The sequence below is a fragment of the Pygoscelis adeliae genome, unplaced genomic scaffold, assembly GCF_000699105.1.
Source record: "Pygoscelis adeliae isolate BGI_AS28 unplaced genomic scaffold, ASM69910v1 Scaffold436, whole genome shotgun sequence".
NCBI classification, from domain to species: domain Eukaryota; kingdom Metazoa; phylum Chordata; class Aves; order Sphenisciformes; family Spheniscidae; genus Pygoscelis; species Pygoscelis adeliae.
In genome coordinates, this window is record NW_008825051.1 from 1,848,289 (window position 1) to 1,871,133 (window position 22,845).

The 22,845-nt window shown below is 53.1% G+C and overlaps 2 protein-coding genes across 2 annotated transcripts in view; one reads left to right on the plus strand and one right to left on the minus strand.

Annotated features, from left to right (window-relative positions):
• LOC103918965 (cholesterol desaturase daf-36-like) overlaps window positions 1–156 on the minus strand; it is a 28,370-nt gene extending 28,214 nt beyond the window's left edge. The window contains 1 exon segment of the mRNA XM_009326393.1: window positions 115–156. Within this exon segment, the coding sequence (XP_009324668.1) occupies window positions 115–156 (42 nt within the window).
• A 548-nt stretch (window positions 157–704) lies between these two features.
• GRIN1 (glutamate receptor, ionotropic, N-methyl D-aspartate 1) overlaps window positions 705–22,845 on the plus strand; it is a 34,407-nt gene continuing 12,266 nt past the window's right edge. The window contains exons 1-14 of the mRNA XM_009326394.1: window positions 705–848; window positions 2,104–2,238; window positions 10,005–10,181; window positions 14,694–14,756; window positions 15,504–15,604; window positions 16,235–16,356; window positions 16,881–17,055; window positions 18,615–18,759; window positions 18,859–18,942; window positions 20,119–20,254; window positions 21,169–21,296; window positions 21,477–21,641; window positions 21,959–22,077; window positions 22,773–22,845. The exon at window positions 22,773–22,845 is cut by the window's right edge and continues 45 nt beyond it. Coding sequence (XP_009324669.1) covers window positions 705–848; window positions 2,104–2,238; window positions 10,005–10,181; window positions 14,694–14,756; window positions 15,504–15,604; window positions 16,235–16,356; window positions 16,881–17,055; window positions 18,615–18,759; window positions 18,859–18,942; window positions 20,119–20,254; window positions 21,169–21,296; window positions 21,477–21,641; window positions 21,959–22,077; window positions 22,773–22,845 — 1,767 coding nt within the window. The remainder of the gene's footprint in view (window positions 849–2,103; window positions 2,239–10,004; window positions 10,182–14,693; window positions 14,757–15,503; window positions 15,605–16,234; window positions 16,357–16,880; window positions 17,056–18,614; window positions 18,760–18,858; window positions 18,943–20,118; window positions 20,255–21,168; window positions 21,297–21,476; window positions 21,642–21,958; window positions 22,078–22,772) is intronic.

Sequence of the window (22,845 nt, forward strand, 5' to 3'; positions counted from 1 at the left end):
TGGCCCAGCCCCTCCATCTCCCCTGTGAGTGCTCTGGTTGCTGAGCCCAGCTAACCAGCCCCATTCCCCCCACTCGGGGCCATCAGGTGGGCAGACAGGCAGGTACAAACCCACCTTCACCTCAAACACACCCGTGCACATGCCAAAGGTGTACATGGACCCAGGCATAGGTACAAACATGCACACAAATTGTATGAATGCCCGCACCATGGAGACTCACACACACCGACACGCACCCACATGCACATATATGCACACCCAGGCACACACAAAGCCAGGGAGAGGGGAGGGAGCTGGAGGGGCAAGAGATGCACAGTGGAGCAGAGCTGACACGTTTGCAGCTCAGCTTCCCAATGCTGAGATGGAGGATGGCTGGAGACATCCCTGGGGATGCTGGCAGAGCCGGGCAGGAAGGGCAGCGCAGGCTGTAAAAGATACCCACTGCCTGGCAGGGAGCGGGGAGAAGGCTCAGTCGGGTCCCTCGCTGAGCCGAGGTCTCATTTAAGCAACCCAGCTGATGGATGCCTGTGTCCATGTCACCTCTAAGCCTTGTCCCCATGGCAAACCCCACGGAGCCCCGGCCCGATGCAGGGTTGCAGGTGCTGGCACGTCCCTGCGTGAGCGGTGGGACACGGGGGGCAGCTAAGCCGGGGTGCGGAGGGGGCTGTGGGTCAGGGTGCTGGGGGTGGCCACGCTGTCGCAACATGCAGAGGTTCTCCCAGCCCCACGGCCCCAGCGTGGGGCATAGCCACCCTCTGTCCTCGCTCGCTGGCCACTGGCGCTGTGCCCAAGCAGGGGGCTGCGAGGCAGAGGAGGGGCTGGGAGCCCGCGCATGCAAAATGGCTCCCGTCGGTCAGCTGCTGTGCGGCACAGCGCTGCCCTTGCCCCCACACAGCCACCAGCCTCTCCCCCCAGTGCCTGGTCCTGCCCAAGACCCATGCCCCAGTCCTGCTGGGTGCAGGTCCTCACCCACCCCTCTTGTCAGCATGGCACCGGGCACCTCTGCTCAGGGCACTCCCCTCCTCCTGCCTCCCCAGGTAACCTCCCCAACCCCTTCCCCAGTAGCTCCTTCCTTCTTCCATAGTAGGGTCTCCAACCCCTGCCCCAGCTCGCTCTGAACCCTCAGCTTGCTCCCACCCAACCGAGGCAGGATCTTCCGTTCTTCCCACTCCACCCAGTCTCCAGGTCCACTTCCCCAGGCGTGCTTCATCCTCCCCTCCCGTCCTAGCAAGCCGTCCCTCCAGCCTGGGCGCAGAGCATGTCCCGGGGCTCGGGCAGATGCTTGGAGGAAGAAGAAGTCTTATTTCCTCCCAGACATCAGAGTCCTTGCACTGATTCACCCTAGCTGGAGACCTGTCACCAGCTGGGGACATTCCTTGTGCTGTGAAAGGGCATTAGTGTAACAAAGGATCCCCCGGGGATTACCCAGCTCCTTCCTCTCCATTTGACACAAAATAGATCCTGCTGGAGACCAAAATCCCAGCCCTGTAATAACAGCAGGATCTTGCTGAGATCCTCCTTCCCCATTTTGGTATAAGCCAGATCCCTTGTGCCCCACCGCCCCGGCGTGCTGTGGGCAGGTCCCAGCTCCTGCCCCCCGCCGCCCCTCGGCTTTCTCATTTCTCTGCGTGCTCAGGGCCAGATGGCTGATTCACTCCACGGCTCTGTGCTCCTTCTCCTGCTCGGAGTCCCAGCTGACCACTTTGTTTGTAATAGTCCTCAGAGGGGAATTACAACCGAGTATTAAATGTGTGGTTAAAGAAATCGCATTACACAGTGTGACTGTAAGGGAGATGTTTCCCTTTAATCTGTAATCCATGAAAGTTATTAGTTTAGCGAGTGGGGCGGCTAGGCACAGCGTTTCCATTAAGATATAACCCTGAGCAGACCCATCACGTCCGCGCGGGCTGCAGCCCGAGCCGCGCCACAGCACCCCTCGCTCCCCAGCGCAGCCCTTGCTTCGCTGTTCCCAATTATTTGAATGCCGTTATCGTGTTAACGTGGGGCTGTTTAATGCTGCAGAAAAGAAAAGGAAAATAATCACACTCGATGGCCGCTGTGCTCCTGTGAAATAATGTTTGTGTCATGTATCCTGTCCTACAGGTCTATGCAATATTAGTTAGTCACCCTCCTGCTCCCAACGATCACCTAACACCAACACCTGTATCATACACAGCTGGCTTCTACAGGATCCCTGTCATTGGTCTGACAACACGCATGTCTATATATTCTGATAAGGTAACTGATGCATGTTTCTAGTCTAGTACCTCATACATGTGGTGTAAATCAAGAGTGCCCGTCAGGAGGGTTAATGATGTCTGCGCTACCCTGCCTATCTATGTGTCTGTCTGTCCTTCCGTCCTCTCCAGTTAAACCTGCAGCTTCCTCTCTCCCTCTCCCGCATTCCCCGGTACATTATTTTTTCGCAGCTGCCAGTGTTGACCTACATAGTGCTGGATGATTTCTGCAGCGTTTCTCTGCCAGGCTGCTGGGCTCGCTGCTCTTCAGCCAAGGCAAATGCATCACTAGTGACAGCCGGGGGGGTCCTGGGTGCTCCCCGGGTGCAGGGGGACCCGCGGAGGAGCAGGAGGATCCTAATGGAGCCTGTACATTGGGCAAGAGCTCTCTGGGGCTTGAAGGTTGTTTGGTTGCATTCACTTCTCTGGGTTTCTGTGATATTGGTAGGGGAGATAATAGAATTGACTAACAAGTTATCCCGAGGCTTTGAATGACATTCAGTCCGGCCAGCATTCAAGAAGAGGTTCAAATTCCAGTGTCTCAAACTGCTGTCTGCTCTCCCTGTGGAAACACGGAGACTTTCAGGCTGGATGAGGTCTTGCTGTGTGTGGGGGGGCTGGGGGCAATGCCCTGGCCTGGGCCATGAGGTGCTGCCATGGCCAGCTCTTCCAATGGTGCTCAGCTCCCAACCCATCTTGCAAACACAGTTTGTGCTTAGTAAAAGCAAAAGGAGGAGCTGAGCAGAGCCAGGCAGACCACACGCCATTGCAGCCTTGGTGGAGGTTTTCATCCAGGTGCACGAGCTTAGTGGGTGAGATCAGGCCTGTTTTGAAGCACGAATCGGTCTTTGCTTGGAAAATGTGAATATTCACAAATGCAAATGTTCAGTGCAAAAATAGTCACTCCGCCTACATGTTAAATGAAGTCAAATTTTAGGAGGGAGGAGCAGAGGCTCCCGGAGGTGCAGCCTGCAGGACTGCTCGGCTGGACCAACAGCAGCTCTTGGCCTCTCCTACCAAGTAAAACCATGGTAGGACAACCAGCAAGCCAAGACCAGTGACAGCAATGGTGGCTGCCAGGGGCTGGGGACCTGCACGGCCTGGCGGGGTCCCGTCAGGCACTGTTATAAGGAGAGGGATGGTAACAGAGCTGGCAGACCGAGGGAGGGGGCAGGCAGCAGGTAGGAAATGTGCGGGGGGAATTTGGTTCATGCTGCCATGGGGAGGAGATAGGTCTGATCAGCAATGTCACCGAGAGGGACCTTGTCACAGTGCACATGATGGCAGGGAGAGGGGACCGTGTATGCTGTCGGTCCAGCTTCATCTCAGCAGAGCTGTGCTTACCGAAGCAAATTGGCTGCCTTTTCCACAGCACGACCTTGTGCTGAATTTGCGTGCTCACCCTGAGGGGGTGGGAGTTTCCCCGGCAGACTCTGCTTCAGCCATTTTTTTCCTATTTAAAACAAGTTTTCTGCAAAAGTGGCTCATAAAAACCACCCGGCTGACTTCAGAGCTGGAGGAGTGACCCACTGCGGCAATGGCAACCCACTGCAGTGGCAGGGAGGCGCTCCCCACTGAATATTTGGGGGTGTTGGGCAGGTCAAGGGCTATGGGGTGCACTTGCCTGGCAGGGACTCAGCAGGGAGGCCGCACTGCCTGCACCGGGCATGTCTCACCCCTCCGAGCACTCCTGCCTGGCTGGCCTCTTGCTCAGACTCTTCCCGCTGAGACAGCCAGGGGCTTGAGGACTTGGAGGTCTCTGCAGAGTTGCAGGCAGGAGATGGGGCAAAGGCAGGGACTGGGTGGGTAGAGGAGCAAGGATGTTGAATAGTGGACTGGCAGGAGCTGGAGGGGACAGCAAAGGTGGGAGTGGAGTGGAGGACAGCAGAGCAAAGGGGTGCGAAGGCATGGGACGGGATGGTGCAAGGCTCTGCACACCCCAGGCAGGACAGGCTGGCTGGTGCAACACAGGGACATTCAGCTGGTTCCCTTTTTGGTTTCCACTGATCAGCTTGCCTTGGGTTTGTTTTTTTTTTAATTCAGGAAATTATATCTTTCAGCTTAGTTTCTATGGAAACAAGCTTGTTAGATCACATTGTGCGTATGTCCCTGATTGGTTTTGAAGGCATCAACCAATTTTAGCTAAATTTCACAGGGGGTCGAAGTCTCAGAGTTAATTATGGTCCTCCCAAGGCTAAGCTGCCGGGGAGAGGAAAGGCATGGGCCTCAGCACAGACAGGTTTGCCCAGTACCTTTTGATGTTCTCAGAGCATCTCCAGTCGAGCATAGTGGTCCACAAGCTGTAGCCAGTCTTTCAACAAAGATACCTGAGGGAAGCAAGCTTTATTGCTCCCGGTATTCTAAGAACTATTTGTTCTAGAAATGGTATTGCAGCTATCAAGCTGAGCACTCTGGCTTGGCAGCCTTTGTTTGGCCTTCTTGTGCGTAGATCTTATGAAATCATTACCCGTTTCTTCACCAAGACCCTCACGTCATTCAGCACAATCCTGCCTGCACGGTGAGGGGGTCTCTGAAATCCCGGTCACCTCTGAGTGAGTTGAGCAGGGAACTGCAGGAGGAGAGAGGAGGGTCTCACAGTAAAGGCGGCAGAGTGGTACCCATCACTGTGGTGTCCTTCACTATGGAGAGCCCTTCATGGACTCCTCATGGACTGAGCATTGCAAAAATCACACTCCGACCTTCTCATGCCGGGCCCCCTGAATGGACAGGCTGGACTATTGCTTTAGTATTTCTGTTCCCCATGTGTCATTGTGGGTATTTATATCTCCTTTACATCTCAGCCGAGAAAATGAGATGACATTGACATCTTGACAATAAGAGAAATATGAAATGAACTGAGAGCGTGAGAGCAAAGATCATGGGGAAATGCACAGCTCAAGAGCCGGGAGGGTCTGGTGCCGTTCATCACCACCACGTGGGACCACACCTATGTGATGGGGATGAACGGACATGCTGGGTGCCCCGAGGTGCTGAGCCCCACACCATCCCCCCGTTGGAGAGGCAGTGCAGCGGAGGATCAAGGGCGGCTCTTAACTGAGACCTGCTCTGCTGCTGAAATAGACGGAAAATGGAGTGTAGTCATTCTGCACTTGGAGAGCCATCCCAATGTCCAGCACCTGGTCCTGGTAGTTGAAAAGAGCTCTCTCTCTCTCTCTCTCTCTCCAGCCTGGGCCCGGGGATGGCTTTTCCCTCTGGTTCCTTATCTCAGTATAACCACTCCATGCCCTCCCGGGGGTTACTGCTCACTGAGAGGGGTATTTTTCTTTATTACCGGTCTCACTGGCAACCGATGCTCAGCAGAAACCGTCTTAGCGTGGGAAGCTGCACTGAAAGTGGGGAGAAAAGTGATTTCCCTCAGCCGACGTCAGGGTCAGGACTCCTTCACCGGCACCTGCAAGAAGTGACTGGAGAGGCTGGTTACTGTAATGCAGAGACGTTTGCCCCGGGAATGGGTTTCACAGCCACTGCCCAGCAGCACAGCCATCAGCAGGGGTGGCCTGCAGTGCGTCAGAGCAGATAAGGGACTCCGCGCGCTGAAGCCTGTGCTGATGGCAGTGATGGAGCCCACTCATCCCAGTGGAGGAGAGCTCTTCACAGGCTCTCGGGGTTCAAGCTGGGAGGAGGACAGAGCCCCACCACTCCACAAGGCTGCCGCTGCGGTTGCTGGGCCATTCCCCAGAGGTTAACAAGTCCTTTCCTCCAGGCACTGCAGGGGAGATGCAGACCATGCATTTGTGCCTGAACTCCCCACACGTCTGCCCCCACTAAAATCCCTCCCAGCACACGCCTAAGCTATCGCGGAGTTATCTCAGCTCCCTCCCACATCTGCAGCCATCACGCAGGGCAGTGGGCAGGCTGCTTTCTGGCGGGGCTCAGAGGCAAGGTGTGCTGGCTGGTGGGCAGTCTGAACAGAGCAGGGGGCAGAGCAGCCCAGGCTCCTTCCACGGAGACACTGGCCAAGGCTTCTTTTCTGTACCCAGCTGATGATTTTTGCTACATTATCAGGAACTTATATATTGGCATCTCTGTTGATCTCTTTGAAGCTGCCCAGACAGCTCAGTTTTGGGGCACATTGCTTAAAGGGGGACTGACTACATTATTTCCATAGGTAATGAAACAAAAGCACATAATTTTCTCAAGCCTGTAGGAAAAATTACTCTACCAGCCATGGACCGTGAGCTGTGATGAGCCCTTAGGCAGACAGAGGTAAAGATAGCAATCCTTTCACTCATGGACCTGTACGTGGGCCTTATACGGACACACTTGCACTGCCTGGTGGCCCCACAGCCATGCTTGCACACTCGGTATACATGTGCACGTCCCCTATGCACACAAACTCCATCGATAGGCACCCACACGTGCACCCTCCCCCAGGCATGGCATGGCCACGTGCAGACTCTGTGCACAGCTATTCAAGCACCCAAGCACGTTCCCTCTGCGGGTACATGCACACACATACTTTTCTGCATGTATATGCTCACATTTATGTATACACAGTCCTTGCTTGCACACGTACATACACACACACAGAGGATCTACTCAAATTCAACTCCTCTTCATACATATTCATGGCAACAAAGTCCATACCATTAATAATTTGCGGTTCCTAAGAGACTGCACCCAGCGCATGTCCCCAGCCTCATAACCACACTCACTCCCCGTGCATTTGGGCTCCAGCCCCGTGGGTTTCTGCTGAGCTGAATCCACGTGGAAGCCTGGATTCAGTCCCAACCTGTATTTACTTACTTTTTGCAGAAATAGCATTAAGTGAGGAAGCACAGGGCTGAGCAGCCAGGTCTTGGTGGGAGACAGGAGGACATTGCAGAAAGCTGCTTCTCGGCTTGGGTCTGCTGAGCGATTCCCACGCTCACATCCCAGCCCTCCCAGCGGGCAGCAGGCACACTCAGAGGAGAGCAAACGATGTGAATCCTGCAAAACATCTTGCAAGGCAAACTGTTGATTTGTAATTAGGACCATTTTTGCTGTGTGCCTGATCTGAGGGGAGTGGGTTATGACCCATGACAGCTCAGAGTTAAAGCACTTGAGGCAGTACTTCAGGGACAGAGTGATGAGCCGCGCAACTGAAATCATAGAATCATAAAATCATGAAGGTTGGAAAAGACCTCTAAGATCATCGAGTCCAACCGTCGACCCAGCACCACCATGCCCACTAAACCATGTCCCTAAGCGCCTCATCTACCCGTCTTTTAAATACCTCCAGGGATGGTGACTCAACCACTTCCCTGGGCAGCCTGTTCCAATGTTTAACCACTCTTTCAGTAAAGGAATGAGTGACGGTTGTCTCACAGAGGCTGTGTTAAAAAATCAGATCTTTACAACAGTTATTTTCCTAAAAAAGGGCTTACTATGATGCAAAAATCATTGCATCCACATACTTGGCAGTACAGCCCCATGTGCCCGTGCCCATGGCCAGGAAAACTGTGCTGGGTTCAGAGGGATTTGCCAGAGACCTGTCACTGCATATGCTGTGATATGGGTTATCAAATCACACAAAACCTGATTCCCATCTGCCTCTGCACATCCCAAGTTGGACTTGTGATTGGGGGCACTCTACTTTCATTTTTCTGCCAATCTTTGGGCCCTGCAGAGAAGTTCAGGAGTCCCAGGTGCTTCAAAAGCTGAGCACAGAATGTGAGTGCTCATCCTGAAATCTAGACTCAGCATTTGTGACTAGTTATTCTTCATTATCCTATTTAAAAACTACAGTTCTGCAGTCTGAGAGCTGAGATACCATCATACCAAGTCCATGACCCTTTTGACACCACCTCAGAAAGCAAATTTGCCCGAACTGTTAAAACAAGTTGCTCTTCAACAACTTTGCAGTAAAATTTGTTCATCTGAACCTAGTGATATGTATTTACAACACTTAAGAAAGCCACGATCAGTTTAAACAGCATTTTTGCAAGCTAGTTGGGAAACTAGAAAATAATTTGATACAATATATTGAAATTTCAAACATGTTTTAATTTCAAAAAGGGATTGAAATAATTTTAAGTTAGATTTTTGATTTGTTTTAGCCTGTATTTTTCTGAATTTTTTTTTCACTATTAGCTATTCTGTTCTTTTTTCATTTCTCTTCTGATTTTTTTTCCCATTTCCATTTTCCATTTCCATGTATTTCCTTAAAGCAATTAAAAATGCTGAGGGATTAAAAATTAAAAATGCTCAGACCCATCTTGTGCGCCCCTGGCCCAAGCTGTGGAGCTGGACCTGGAAATACCTGGGCATCTCTGCTGACTCCAAAGAGAGCTTGAGCACCGTGTTGGTGTGGAAACCATAGTTGTCCTTCCATTGCTTGTCCCTGTGGGGCTTCTTCCCAATCCCGTTGATTAGTACTGGGCTTGGGGGGTGAGCCACATTGCTCCTGCTCTTCGTGTAATTTGGAATGTTTGTATCAGTCATACAAAATTGCAGCTCTGGGAGGCTTGTTACAGCTCTCCTCGTTCATTTCCTCCTTCGATTGAACATCCACATTTCTTCTTGGTCTTCAGTAATTAGGAAATGTTTCCAGTGCTTTGGTATTTTTGCTGCTGCCTCCCTCTTTTCTGTGTTTTGGGCCAGGGCAGCAGAACGGACACACCGTCCCACTGCAGAGAGACCTGACCACGACAGGGGTTTTGCAGTGTTTTCTATACATTGCATGGTTCGGTTTGACTTTATCACCATGTTGAGTGTGAGGAAAAGGCATTATCTGATCTGCCCATCCCTCCTGCGCAGGTCCATGGTGGACGTGACACCCTTTCTTTTCCAGAGCGAATTACTTTGGCCCATTCAGGATATTCCTGACTCGTGCTGGGTCAGGTCCCTGGATGAGCAGGTCTGGACAAGCCCTGTTTGGTCTAGAGGACCATCTCAGCCTCAAAAAATAAATATTATGGTGCTTTCCTTTTTGTTCTGTCCTGTTCAGACTTCTGCCTCCCTCCAGCACGTAGCTGGTTTGTCAAGTAGTGTCCATGCGGAGCGTAAGCACTTTCATTTTCTAGTATTTGACTCTAGGGCCTTTTGGAAAAGCTGCATTTTTTGAAACCTCTCTGTCAGCTACAGCTTGTGGTCCAATTGCTCCCCAAAGAGTGCTGTACTTAATTAGGCTGGAATTGCTATTGCAATTCCAATCATCCAACCATAATGATGTCTTTAACCAAATCAGATAGGTTAGCCGGGGCATGAGCCCAGGACTGCCTCCTGTGTGCTGCTGCAGAACAAGTTGACCGAGAAACAGCCAAACAGCGTATTATAAAACTGCTTTTCTGAACTTCTCTCATGACAAATAACTAATATATCCCTGCATATACCTGCAGCTGCTCCTTGTCGCTCTCTGAAGGGAATTCGTTTTCTTTTTGATGTCCTTTGCTCAGTAAGGTTTTCAAAAAGTCAAGAGGAAAGGCTATATTTGCACTGAATGTTGCTGACAGTTTGTTGCTGGACAGGCTTTTCTTCACCACGTGTTTACAGACCACAAAGCAAAAAACCCTCTCTCCCATGCGCTGGATTAACCACAGAGAGGTACGAAATTGTAGCCAGAGCTTGCTTCTCAGCCAGAAGAAAGGAGTACAGGTCCCAAAGGCTAGCTCAAGGTGTGCAACCCAGAGGTCTACCAAAAATTGCTGCTCTTGCCTCTTTGGCCTTGTGATCCCAGCCCTGTCCCTGCAAACCTGCCCGGTCCCTGAGACGCGCCCTGGCCAATGACTCAACCAGTCTATGTTTAGCTCTTGTTCTTCCTTGCAGAGCATCCACCTGTCCTTTTTGCGCACGGTCCCACCATACTCTCACCAGGCCAATGTCTGGTTTGAGATGATGAGAGTCTTCAACTGGAATCACGTCATTCTGATAGTCAGTGACGACCACGAAGGTCGTGCTGCACAAAAGAAGCTGGAGACGCTCTTGGAGGAGAAAGAGTCCAAGGTCAGTTCCTGAACATTGTCTTGTAGCTTTGTTTAAGCAACAACAACAAAACTAGAAGTCTCGGGCTGTTGTATGTATGTAGATTTCTGTATGTAAAACACCTTTTCTTTCCATTGTAACATGGCTAACATGCTTAAAGCATCAACAGTGTCTGACTAGTACCTGACAGAACTTTGTACTTTATTCATTTCACTTGCTTTGCCATGGTCAAAATCTCCTACATGTAAATCGACTACAAAATGAAGGGAAGGATAACCTGGAGCTCTGCAAATGCCTCGCCCAAGATTCCCACCTAAGGAGAGGACCAGTCGCTCAGCTTAGGGAAGCACCTGCCCCATTACAGCCACCCCGGGGCCAGGCAGACCCAGCAGTGCCAAACCAACCCCGAAAAGCAGCTTGCGAATTGGCTAACTGGAGCTCACCTTAGTGGCGTAGGAGGGGCAAGGGCAGCCGGCGCATTGATGCACGGAGGTGTAATGCACCCTCTCTATAAAGGTGTCAGCTCTGCGGCTGCAGGCTGACGCCCCCGTTCCCATCTCCATTGAAGCACATGCCAAACGCTGCTTTCCTGACACCCCATGCTGTTACGAGAGGGCGGTTGCAGCTGGCAGGAGCAGCTTTATCGAGGAGGTGTACTGCACCTGCACTCAGGGCCACGCGGGGGAGCCGGGGCGGGGAGGACTGGAGCAAGCGTCAAGCCAAGCAGGGAAGGAGAACACAGGGAGCCGTTTGGCTGCAGTGGTTCAAAGGCAGGCGCCTGTCTGGAAGGCAAGGAACCACCTCCTGCCCTATGGGGTGAAGTCCCAGCACATCCTCTTACCCAGGGCAGGGTGAGGTCCCCTTCGGGTGGGCAGAGTCCAAGCCCACCTCCAAGTCTCCAGCAGCATCAGGGCAGGCACCCGTTCCTGGCTGCTGCCTCCTGGGTCACGGGCAGGGACCACAACCTGCTCTTCTCCAGCCCCACCAGCAGCTGCTGGACATTTGGCAGTTGGCTGTTGAGAAGATGTGGCCATAGACACTTCTTGTGCTTGTGCTTGGACTTGGCGGCTGAGCTGAGAGACCAGTGAGAGCAGCCTGCCGCTGCTCTTCATCACCTCTTGTCAAGCCACTGCAGGAACAACTGGTGCAGGGGTGCAGGCTGGCACAAGCCACATTGACCAACAGGCTTTTGTTTTTGGTGGTGGTTTCCAAGAAGTTTCATCCTTGCTGCATCCTGGGCCATCGTGAGACACTGGTGTGCCACCAGCCATGGTGGGATCCTCCTGCCTCCAAAGGCAGCTTCCCACAGCGGGACAGTATTTCTCTCCAAAACCTCTTCCCAGCACAATGTCCCTCACCCAGGGAGAGCTGTGGACAGGTTTTTCCCACTGCCAGTCTGTCGTCCCCTTCCTTGCATCTTTTGATCTCCACCTTCTGTTTTCCTGCAGATTCCATGCATCCCCTTTAGCTGCTCCCTCTCATGCCTCCACTCCCTACTCGCTCTGTGCAATACTCCCAGGCACAGGGTGTCTTTCTTCTTCAGCCTGCCCATCCTACAGGAAAGCCTTTGAGATCTGGGTCTTGAAAGATGGGGGAGAAAGGGTCTGTCCTCAGATCTGCCCCACATTTGCACTGCATCTGTGACATGTCTTGGTGCCTCCTGGCAGCCACTGGGCTACTGCAAATGCCCTGGCCATCCTCCAGACTGGGGCATGTGCTCTGTGATGGTAGGTCACCTTGTCTTCCCTTTGGGATGTGCCACAGCATCTTGTTTCTTTTTCCTTGAGGTGCTTGCTCTGGTCAAACTGGCTGGTCTGACTGGTCTGGAAGGTAGATAACCCCCATCAGGGCTTTCCCCTCTTCCTCAATCTCTTCTGCTAATTGCTCTTCTGATCACCGGTGTGCTGACTCTCTTCATGCTGTGGAGTGGTACCCTGGATCCCTCCCCAACCTCCTCAAGGCCAGCCTGAGCCATGGGGAGAGAGCAGGCAGAAGATCTGCTCTTGACCTCTTCAAGGCTTGGATCACAGTCCCCAAGAACCTGGGGCTGGGTCAGAGGCTAACCGGCCCACCTGAGCTCTTGGATCTGAGCATGGCTTGTCCCCTGGAGTCTGTGCCAGTGCTGGGTGTCACTCAGGCACTACTGTGTGGATTTGCACTTCAAGCAGGTATTCAGAGCCCAGCACTCAGGCCAGGCTGGCCAGCCCTGGTGCACCCCACATGCTAGCCTTGTCTTAGGTCTGCCTGCAGTAACTCTCAGCCTGGAGCTACTGCTTCATCCCAGTACAACACTGCTCATTCATCTGGGCAGGCCCACTGTTGCATCAACGCTGCTCAGGTTCAGGGGGAAATGCCAGACTCTGTGAAAATTGGAGTTTGTACAAGTCAGAGGTGGCAGGTCCCTGGTGTGCTGACTCCCTTCCACTGGGACAGTGACGTTCATGAAAGTGGTAATTTTTTGAGTGAATGCTGGAGAACATGGTGGAAAGTGAATTTTGAATTTGTGGGTCTCCATGTGGGCTGAGGAGCAGGGGAGTGCTGCAGGACCACACGGAAAAAGTGGAAAGAGAGGAAACATTACTGGTCTAGTTCTGGCAATAGAGATGGGGACAGGGGGAGACAGAGGTGATCAGGTGCCATCAGGTCCAGCTTTGCTGCACCCAAGACTCTGCTTCACTTTGCTGACTAGCTTGGGTTGAGGCACCAGCACATCCCGGGCACAGGAGGCGATTCGTGGCTGGAGGCTGCAAGATGGATGACTGGATTTCCAGCTAAATTGATGGCGCCTGAGGAAAAGTGACCAATGTCTCTTCACTGGAGAATACTCATGCTGTCCTGCTGCTGTGGCTCTGCTCTCCTTGGAGGCAGTTGGTACTCCAGGTCTCACTGTGATCTGAGCAGACTCTAAGAAGCCATTGCAGAAATCCCTGCCATGGACGTCATCAGAAGTGAAGGCAGACCTGGGCTCTGAGCAGATTGTGCCTCTTCAGATACTTTTCCTTACAAAGACCCAACTTCTTTAAGCAATGAAAAACCTGCCAGGCTGTATCCAAGGAGAAGAAGGGAAAGATCACACAGCTGCACAGAAAGGAGACCTGGCAAAATGTCCTGCCAAAGACTGGTCTGAGTGCTCAGGAAGAGACAAGCTATTCAATTTGGAAAGCAAGATGCAGAGATAAGACCTGGCTGCCTAAGGAACAAACTGGGAACATGCAGCCTTGCATTACTGGGGTGCAAAGGGTCGGGTTTCCTGGCAGGGATCAGTTGCCATTGCCATAATATGCTGCAAAATGGAGATCGGAATAGAGCCGTGTCCCATACCCCATACACACAGATCAGGGATGCCCAGCTGGGGTGGCACGGGGCCGAGAGGAAGAGGTCAGACTATGTTCCACCAAAACCTGCCAAGCACTATCCCGCAGGCACTATCAGGTTGATGTTATTGGCATGACCACAGGGGCTGCTCCCAGGATGTTCCACGGGGCTCTGGGCGAGCTGCTGCAGGGTCAAGGCTTCTGAGAGCAGAGGCTGTGAGCCCTCAGCACGCTGCCTGGAGGAGAGGAACCCTCCAGAAGTAGGTTTCATGCCCCTGGCTCCTTTGGGGCTGAGCAGCAGAAGTGGCTCAGGCAGGAGACAAGGTGGGGAGCAGGCTCTCTGCTCCGGTCCATTATCCGCAGGGTCAGTGCATGCTGAGCCACCTGTCCCTGGTCCAGGTGTGATGCTCCGGCCAGCAGCATGGAGACCACCCAGCAGTGAACCCCACTAGCCACGCATAGGGCCAGGTTATGGGCACCGTGGTCGCCGGCAGCTGCACCTCCCAGGGCCACCGGTGTGCTGCGGAGCCACGAGGTGCCCTCGGCCCTCCCCAAGCACCAGGTAAAAGCTGCAATGTCATCCCATGATCACCATTGCTTCATATTGCCACGCTTTGAGCCAACATGGGACGTAGCAAGCTTTTTCTTTCTCTTTTGGACAGCAACAGAGCACCAAAAAGCTGCTCCCTCCTTGCAGGAGGTGAGAAGTTCAGCTGAGACAGCTCATTTGCTGTGAACTCTCTTAGGGTGAACAGGATTGTAATGATAATAGTGATGGTAGTAATGCTAATACTATTAACTGTAACAGTTTGCGTTTATCCAGCACTTTCCGTACACAACATTTTGTCCTTTACTTCCACAGTAATTCCATGGAAATCCCACCACTTAGGCCCTTAGAGATGCGTAGATTGTTTCTGAGTTTAAGATAAAAATTTCTTGCTGAAGAATTCCCCACTCCCACAAGGGAAATGCAACTGCATCGCAACAGCTGTGACACTCAGGCTTGCTCTAACCGATACGGCTTTGCACCCTGACGCTCCCGTGAGAGCTGAGGCACTCTCTCCTGATAGTGGTTTTTGCGAGCTCCAGCGTTATAGAGACCCTTTAGCAAACAGTGGAGGAGGAGGTGGATGTTGGATTGCTTTACTACACGTCATTTTCAACTGTTTATAATATTCTTCTGTGTCTACATATTTTCTCTGTGCACATTATTCATCAGAGTAAAAAAAGGAACTATGAAAACCTCGACCAACTTTCCTATGACAACAAGCGAGGACCCAAGGTATATATGCATGGAAATGCACGCCGCCCACCAACCTAACTAGCAAATGAAAAATAGCCACAGCCACCAGAAAAATAAAAAAGAAAAAAAAAAGAGAAAGAGAAAAAAAGAAAAGAAAAGAAAGAAAAAAAAAAGATCCATGACTATGTTTCTTGGTAGCACGTTTTTATGTTGAGATAGTTTGGTTTGGACTTGAGAATGGAAACCTAGCCAGCTGACCCCGGAAGGATTTCTTTTTGAAACATGCATGTGAACCAGTAATTAACTTGCAAGTTTTTTTTTTTTTTTGAAAAGTTGAACCAACCCCCTTTCCTCCCCAAAGGAAACGGTTCTTTGGTGTAAGTTGCTCACTTTTACTCCCAAAGGTTAACCCTGTGCAATACGTTTTTTTTCATTTCCCATGTTTTTGAAAAACAACACTCGTTTGAGTTTTCAATTGCATTTCAAAGCCTTTTTCTCTTTCCTGTACAATGCACGCCTCTTTTTGGGTCTTGATTGACTTCAGTTTGCATGCACAGTGCAAAAAAAAAAAACCCAAAAAGCCAAAACCTTAAAAGAGAAAGGAAGGAAGGAAAGAAAGAAAAGAAAGAAAAGAAAAGAAAAAAGAAAAAAGTAGCTATAACCAACCTTATTTAGCAGACTTTTGTGCAGTTTAATGAATTCTCTTGACCCTTTTCTAGATAGCATGGCTCTCACAAGCAGTCCTGGGGCTCCTGCACTAACCAGCTTTGCTCACACTAATCACAGGCTGAGAAAGTGCTTCAGTTTGACCCCGGAACCAAAAATGTGACGTCGCTGCTGCTGGAGGCTAAGGAGCTGGAGGCTCGCGTCATCATCCTTTCTGCCAGGTAAGGCAGAGCTGTCCCTTCCCCGCCCTGTCCTGATTTCTTCACTCTCCCCTTTGCAACCCTGCCCAGCACTGGAGTCGGTGCAGATTTGGGGCATGTTGTCCTTTCAAGGAGCGTGGGAGAAAAACCCACATGAAGCCCCATGTCCCAGGCAGGTGGTGGATGCTGTGTTGCGCGTGCTGCTGGCCAGGAAGCTTGCATTCATGAGCATGGTTGAGCTGTCTGCCTGTCCTGCAAAGTGTTAGCTGCAGAAGCAGCAATAGTTACTGATGATGTATCCTGATCCACCTGTGAAGGAGGGGAGTCCTATTGCCCCCATGCCTATAGACGGTGAGCAATAAGGAGTGGGCCAGATTTGCAGATGCTCAGCAGTGCTGGGTGCTGTGGGATTAGATGAAGCTGAGAGAAAGGTTCCCTTTGCATCAAGGAATTAGCCATTGCCCAGGAATCATAGAATCATAGAATCATTAAGGTTGGAAAAGACCTTGGAAAAGGAGAACCAGTTATCAGAGGAGGGCTGCCTGGGGTTGTGTTTTCCCTGGCTCTGCCAGCCCCTTGGGGTCCAATACAGGAGAAAAGGGGCCATCTGGTACCTGGAGCCACATTGCCGTTCCCTTCTTCTCGTTGCAGTGAGGATGATGCGGCCACGGTGTACAGATCAGCAGCCATGCTCAATATGACAGGCTCCGGCTACGTGTGGCTGGTGGGGGAACGGGAGATATCGGGCAATGCCCTGCGTTACGCCCCTGATGGTAGGCACCCGCCGGAGGCACCCGTCCCACTGTCAGCCGGGCTCAGAGGAGCCTGCTCGGAGCTGGGACGGGCGGCACCTGCCCTCCCAGGGACCCCTTGGGCTGGGGGAACACGATGCCATGGTGGTCCTGAGCGAGTGGAGGGTCCCATGCGTTGATCTCCACTCTCTTTGCCCGCATGGGGAGGCAGCAGCCTCGGCCACGCTGCCATGCCCCAAATCAAGCTCACCGTCACCTGGGGGAAAGGCTTGGGCAAGAGGATGGGGATGGAGCATGGGGTGTCAGCAGCCCACGTAGCTGTCCCCAGTCCCCATCCAGCAGGCAGGACGGTCCCAGTCCAGCGCTGCTGCAGATGCTTGCCCTGCCTGCCCCTGCCTGAAACTCGGACAACTCCCCAGCTGCATCCGAGGGGTCCTCAGCCCCATAACCATTTGCTTGCTGGCCCCCGAGCCCTGCGCGTGAGAGTAACGCCAGAGTAAACGGTGTGCCCTGCTGACATGCCTTCTCCCCTCTGCTCGCGGCAGGAGTGATCGGTTTGCAGCTCATCAACGGGAAGAATGAGTCAGCCCACATCAGCGACGCTGTCGCGGTGGTGGCCCAGGCCGTGCACGACTTGTTTGAGAAAGAGAATATCACAGACCCACCGCGGGGCTGTGTGGGCAACACCAACATCTGGAAGACGGGACCCCTTTTCAAGAGGTATTTGGGGAAGGGTCCTGCTGGAGGGAGCAGAGGACCTGCTGAGGGAGAGCTGGAAAAGGTGGGAGCATGTGGAAAAGGACAGTGTGGTAGATTTGTTCAAAGTATCTGTCACTAAAGCTTTGAGGCATGTGGCACAGGACTGCTTGGACTCTCCTGCATGATTCAGATGTGAGGGCTACATGCCTTCTAGAAAACTAGCCAGGACACGGGCTCAGGCACTGGCCCCCAGTTTGTCCAGGCTGTTTAGGCATCATCCTGGTGCCTGGCACCAATTCGGTCCATGCCAACCCATGGTCTCCTGGGCAATGCTTCGGTAGATGGGATCAGTGTGGGCAGGGAACAACTCTAGGAGGAAGAGGTCTGGGGGGCCCATGGAGGGATGACCTCCTCTGGTCTGGATCTTAATTCTGTGGGTGGAAGAGGGGAGAAAGAGGGGGTTCTGCCAAATCAGGGTAGGGGGATATTTCTGTCAAATCGGAGCTCAGTGCTGCGGATACGTTTCTTGCTGAATGTTTCAGGGCTGCAGCATGGGTCAGCGTGCTGCAAGCAGGACTTGGGGGCAAGTGCATGGGGCAGGTTTGCTCTCTGCCGTAGCAAATACTGGTGCTTCGTTTTTGGTCGGTGGTGTCTCAGCAGATCAGAGCATGCGCATGTTGGATTTCGCTGCCGTGGGCAGTGTGATCAGCAGATGCTGCATGTGCTTCCCCGAACCCAATCTTTGTGCTGCGTGGGGTTTTGTCCTGCGTCACTGCAGATGCTGGAGCCACAAGGGTCTCTTCTGCAGGCTGGATCTTGGTGAAGCAGCAATTCCCTCTGCAGCATGGCTCCCCGTGCAGGAGGGCTGCTCTCTGCAGCATGCAACCTGGCACCAGGGTGTTGCTTTTGGCAGTGGGATCTTGTGCCAGGGGTTGCTCTCTGCAGACATGGCCGTGGTGTCTGTGGGATGCCCTGTCTGTAGATCTGGGTTCTGTTGAGCATGGGACCTGCAAAGCCTGGAGATTATTTTAGAAAAATTTCTGGCATCATCTGCATTGACACAATCTTTGGTGAGAGCTATTCGAAGTTGTTCTCTATGGTGCACTGCAAGTGGCTCAGGCAATTCTTCTGTGTCTTCACTATCGTCTTTCCAGGATTTGGGGGGTTGGTTCTCCCCTTGGTGGTGTATGTACATACCTGGGGCACTACCCAGGCTGTGATGGGCTGGTGCCAGACAGAAGCACGGGGAGCAGTGGCATGGACACTGCTTCCAAGGGACCCCCAGAGGAAGGTGTCCTTGGGTGCTGTGGGACGGATCATTCCTTAAAAGAATGGGACTGATCTGGTGGAAAACAAGGGGCAATGACAACAGATATGGTAGTGCAACATTCAGGAAACTGACTCCATCCACCAGAAGAGGATGACCACAGGGCTATGAACAGACCATAGGTAGCCTTGACTGGACTTCTATAGGGTAGTGGGCATCTGAGAGAAAGCATTTGCCTTTCTGATGCCTTCTTAGGTGTCCCAATGTCCACAGCAGGTTTTCTAGGTTGGCCCCTCTGTGTTTCTCTCCATAGGGTGCTGATGTCCTCCAAGTACTCGGAGGGTGTCACTGGACGGGTGGAATTCAACGAGGACGGGGACAGGAAGTTTGCCAACTACAGCATCATGAACCTGCAGAATCGGAAACTGGTCCAAGTTGGGATTTACAATGGCAGCCACGTACGTACAGGCCTGGACAGGTTGGGTAGGAGGGATGTGTGCACTGGGGTGTCTACCTATGGCCTCACGTCTATCTCCTTCCTCTGGGACTGATGGCAGGTCTTGACCAACGACCGGAAGATTATCTGGCCAGGGGGAGAAACCGAGAAACCTCAAGGCTATCAGATGTCGACCAAGTTGAAGGTAACAGGAAATGTCATTAGGGGGTGGCAGGTCTCCTCAGCTCTCTGCATGCAGGGCTGTGACTTTATCTGCCTCCCACTTCCGCTGCTGCCTCTGCAGCTGTCAGCAGCATTTGCAAACCCAGGGCACCTGCCATCTCGGAGAGGATATAGCAGAACAACTTAGAGAAGGTACTGGAGGGCGTTCAGAGCTAGAGCACAACTTCCAGCTGGAGACAAACTAGATAGGGTGGCAGGCATCCTTTGGTTTGGAAAGAGACAGTTGTAAAGGGGATATGAGAAACAACAGTGGAGAAGGAATGGAGGGATAAGGTGTTCACCATTCCTCATGGCTTGGGAGCCAGAGGGGACCTGCCACAGGTTTGCAGGAAATAGAAGGATGGGCTCCTTTGGCCAAGGTATATTCAGTTCTGGAGCCCGTTGCTGCTAGACAGTAGGGAGGCCAGAAGGAAACAGGTTCAAAAGGAGATTTAACAGGCTAGTGGAGGGTGGGTGGGCTGGTGGCTGCAATGTTGAGCTCAGGAAATCCCTGAAGGGCTCATGGACAGAAGCTGGAGGTGACAGTGGGAGAAGTTCCCTCCACTGTTACTTTGCTTCTCATGCCCTTCCCTTAAGTGTATCCCAGCAGCCCCTTTAGTGACTGGATCCTGGGCAGGCTAGTCTTACCAGTTCCTTTGCCTTACTGTCCAGGCAAGGGAAATCACACGTTCCCACCTGCAGTGAGCCCTTTCCTGCAGAGGTGGTGCAGATGCATTGGGATGCTGCTTTACTGAAAAGGTCCAGGGCAAGACTGAAATACCTGCGTTAGCCTGGGGCACTGTGACAGTGTCTAGAGCACCATTCAGGGCACTAATCCTGGCTATGCAGCGGCTCTCGACAGCCTGCTGTTAGGGAGAGGGGTGTGAAAGGCTTTGAGGCCAAGGTGAAAGTGCCACATGAAGGAGGATGCTGGTGTGGCTGTTCCTCATCTTGGGTGCAGGGAAAGCAAATGTTCCCCGTGTCAAAGCCAGGTCCCGCTGCTGGACTGAGTGGTCTCCTGTGCTGAGATGGCAGCTGAGGAGGGCACCACGGCATTTTGGCCATGCGTGCATGGTGAGGGCAACCCAGCTCCCCACCCAGGGGGAGATAGTTCTGGAGGGGAATGAAGACAAGCAGGTGTTTGTGCTTTGCCTCGCAGATCGTGACGATCCACCAAGAGCCCTTTGTGTATGTGAAGCCCACGCAATCAGATGGGACGTGCAGGGAGGAATTCACCATCAATGGAGATCCTGTGAAAAAGGTCTTTTGCACTGGACCCAACGAGACCATCCCAGGTAACTCGGTCTGGTGGTGAGCGCAGCGGCTTCCCCAGCCCATCCAGCTGATGAAGACTCCTGTCCCAAGAAGGGGTCCCCAGGGAGGGTGCTCAGTCGCACAAGAGGCCCAGAGGATGAGGAACAGAAAGGTGACAGCACATTCATCCCCCAAATGCCCCCTCATCAGTTCAGCCCCACAATAGTGCTGTGCTGTAACTGGGTACTGGGATTCAGGTTTTTGACGCCAACAGATGACTTTCCTGCTGTCCCTCTTCAGGGTGGGCTCCAGGGCTGTTTTGGGGGATTGCATCCCATGTTTCTGTCCCCTGACGTGCTCCAGTTCTCTTTACCTTGATCTCAAGCAGAAGCAAGAACCCCACGGCACATTTAGCACCTGCTGCACTGGCACTAACAACACCAGCTTCAAACCATTTTATTATGGAAAGCTTGTTTCAGGATTAGGAGTGCGCACCTGGTAGGGGTGTGAGCTGCTTAGCAATGCCAGGCTTGCCCAAATCCACCTGAAGTGCATCCCCTTGGCCCATCACGCTTTCCTGTGCACAACTCCCCAGCCCTGAGTTGTGTCCCAGGCTGTGTTCAACCTTATGGGTTCATATCAGCACGCCTCCAGCACAGCCCGCATGCACCAAGCCCCCTCCGTCACCTACAGTGGGTTGGCAGCACCAATTCTCAGCCCACCTCAACTGGGACATAGCAAATGAAAGAGACTCTTTTGCGCCCAGCTTGCCAGCACCCATAGGCGATGGAAGGTGGTCAAGGCAGATGGACCTGCCTGAACAATGTGATTACACCTCATATGAAAGCAGAGCCATGCAGGTGGCTGCTTTTGCTGGGGACAGCCATGGATCCTGCATGGGGTCCCTGGCAAAGGGCTGCCTCCACTCGTCCCCCCCATTTTCTCCCACCCACAGGCCGCCCCACTGTGGCACTGTGCTGCTATGGCTTCTGCATCGACCTGCTCATCCGGCTGGCAGGGGTGATGAATTTCACCTACGAGGTTCACCTGGTGGCTGATGGTAAATTTGGTACCCAAGAGCGGGTGAGTTTGGGCAGCCTGTGATATCTCTTTGCCCGTATCGTGTGTTGAAACACCCTCAGGCCCTTCTCCGGAGCGGGGGTGGGAGGGCAGTGCAGGACACCTGCCCCGTGTGGGAGGGTCCTGGCTGGTGGGGGACAGGTGTCAGGGCAGTGGTCTGATCCCGCGCTGGCTCTCTGGCAGGTTAACAACAGCAACAAGAAGGAGTGGAACGGGATGATGGGGGAGCTGCTGAGCGGCCAAGCGGACATGATTGTGGCTCCCCTCACCATCAACAACGAGCGGGCACAGTACATTGAGTTCTCCAAGCCCTTCAAGTACCAGGGCCTCACCATCCTTGTGAAGAAGGTATGGGCTGGGACCAGGGGAGGTGCCCGTTGCTCCCCAGCTTGCAGACACATGTCATGCCTGCACCACGCCCAGCTCCCCCAGCTGCTGGCCCCTACCCACCCCAGGGCAGCTGCTGCAAATCCCAGCCTTTGCTGTGGGCTGCCAGCCTCTAGGTTGCCAGACTTTGCTGGGTCTTGTCTCAGCCACCCTGACCCTTCCCATTAGCAGAGCAGGAGGAGCTCGGAGCAGGGCAGGGGCCCTTGTGAGTCCAGCCAGGAGGGCAAGGTGCAGGCATGAGGGGTGCCAGCGCTGTTCACCTCTCTCCTGTGTGCTAGGAAATACCCCGCAGCACCCTGGACTCGTTCATGCAGCCTTTCCAAAGCACGCTTTGGCTGCTGGTGGGGCTGTCTGTGCATGTGGTGGCAGTGATGTTGTACCTCTTAGACCGATTCAGGTGAGTGCGCTTTGGGTCACCCAAGGGCTGGAGGGGACAGGGAGGTGCTCCTGGGAACCGTCCCCTGGGTCCCCGCAGTGTCTTGCTCAGGCACGGCCCTGCAGGCTGTCATGAGGCTCTTGCAGGAGCTAAACCCGCTTTTTCTGCCCCGCCAACCCTGGGCTGAGGCTCTTGGCCTCTCTGACCGCTGCTAAGCTGAGAGATATGGATATGTGGGCTACTGGGCAGCTGGATATGTGGGAACATGAGGGTCAGACCAGGTGCCGTGCTGATGCCTGACCAAGGGGACTGTCAGCTCCTGGGCTCTGAGTTAGTCCCCTTCCTTGACCCCAAGGCAGCTCCTCTGAAGGGCAGGGAGCCTGTGCCCCCCCTGTGCCCAGAGGCTTTTGTGGTTAATCTGCAGTGAGCCCTCCATGTTGCAGTGGGAGAGGCTGGAGGTGGCCAGGATCAGATGATCTTTCTGGCCTGGGGAGAAGCGTGATGGTACCAGTACCAGTGTGAGCTGGACAGGGTTGCAGATCAGCAGAGGGGACATGCAAGGCAGTGGGACATAAGGGGTGAAAAGCTGTGTGGGGCGTAGGCACAGTCTGTAGGGATGAGTGATGTAGGGCTGCATCAGGACACTTAGGGCACAGCAGAGAGGCCTGGGAACCAGGATAAGGGATATGAGAAGAGCTCTCTGTCTTGTTTTCCAGCCCGTTTGGCCGGTTCAAAGTGAACAGCGAGGAGGAGGAGGAAGATGCCCTGACCCTCTCCTCAGCCATGTGG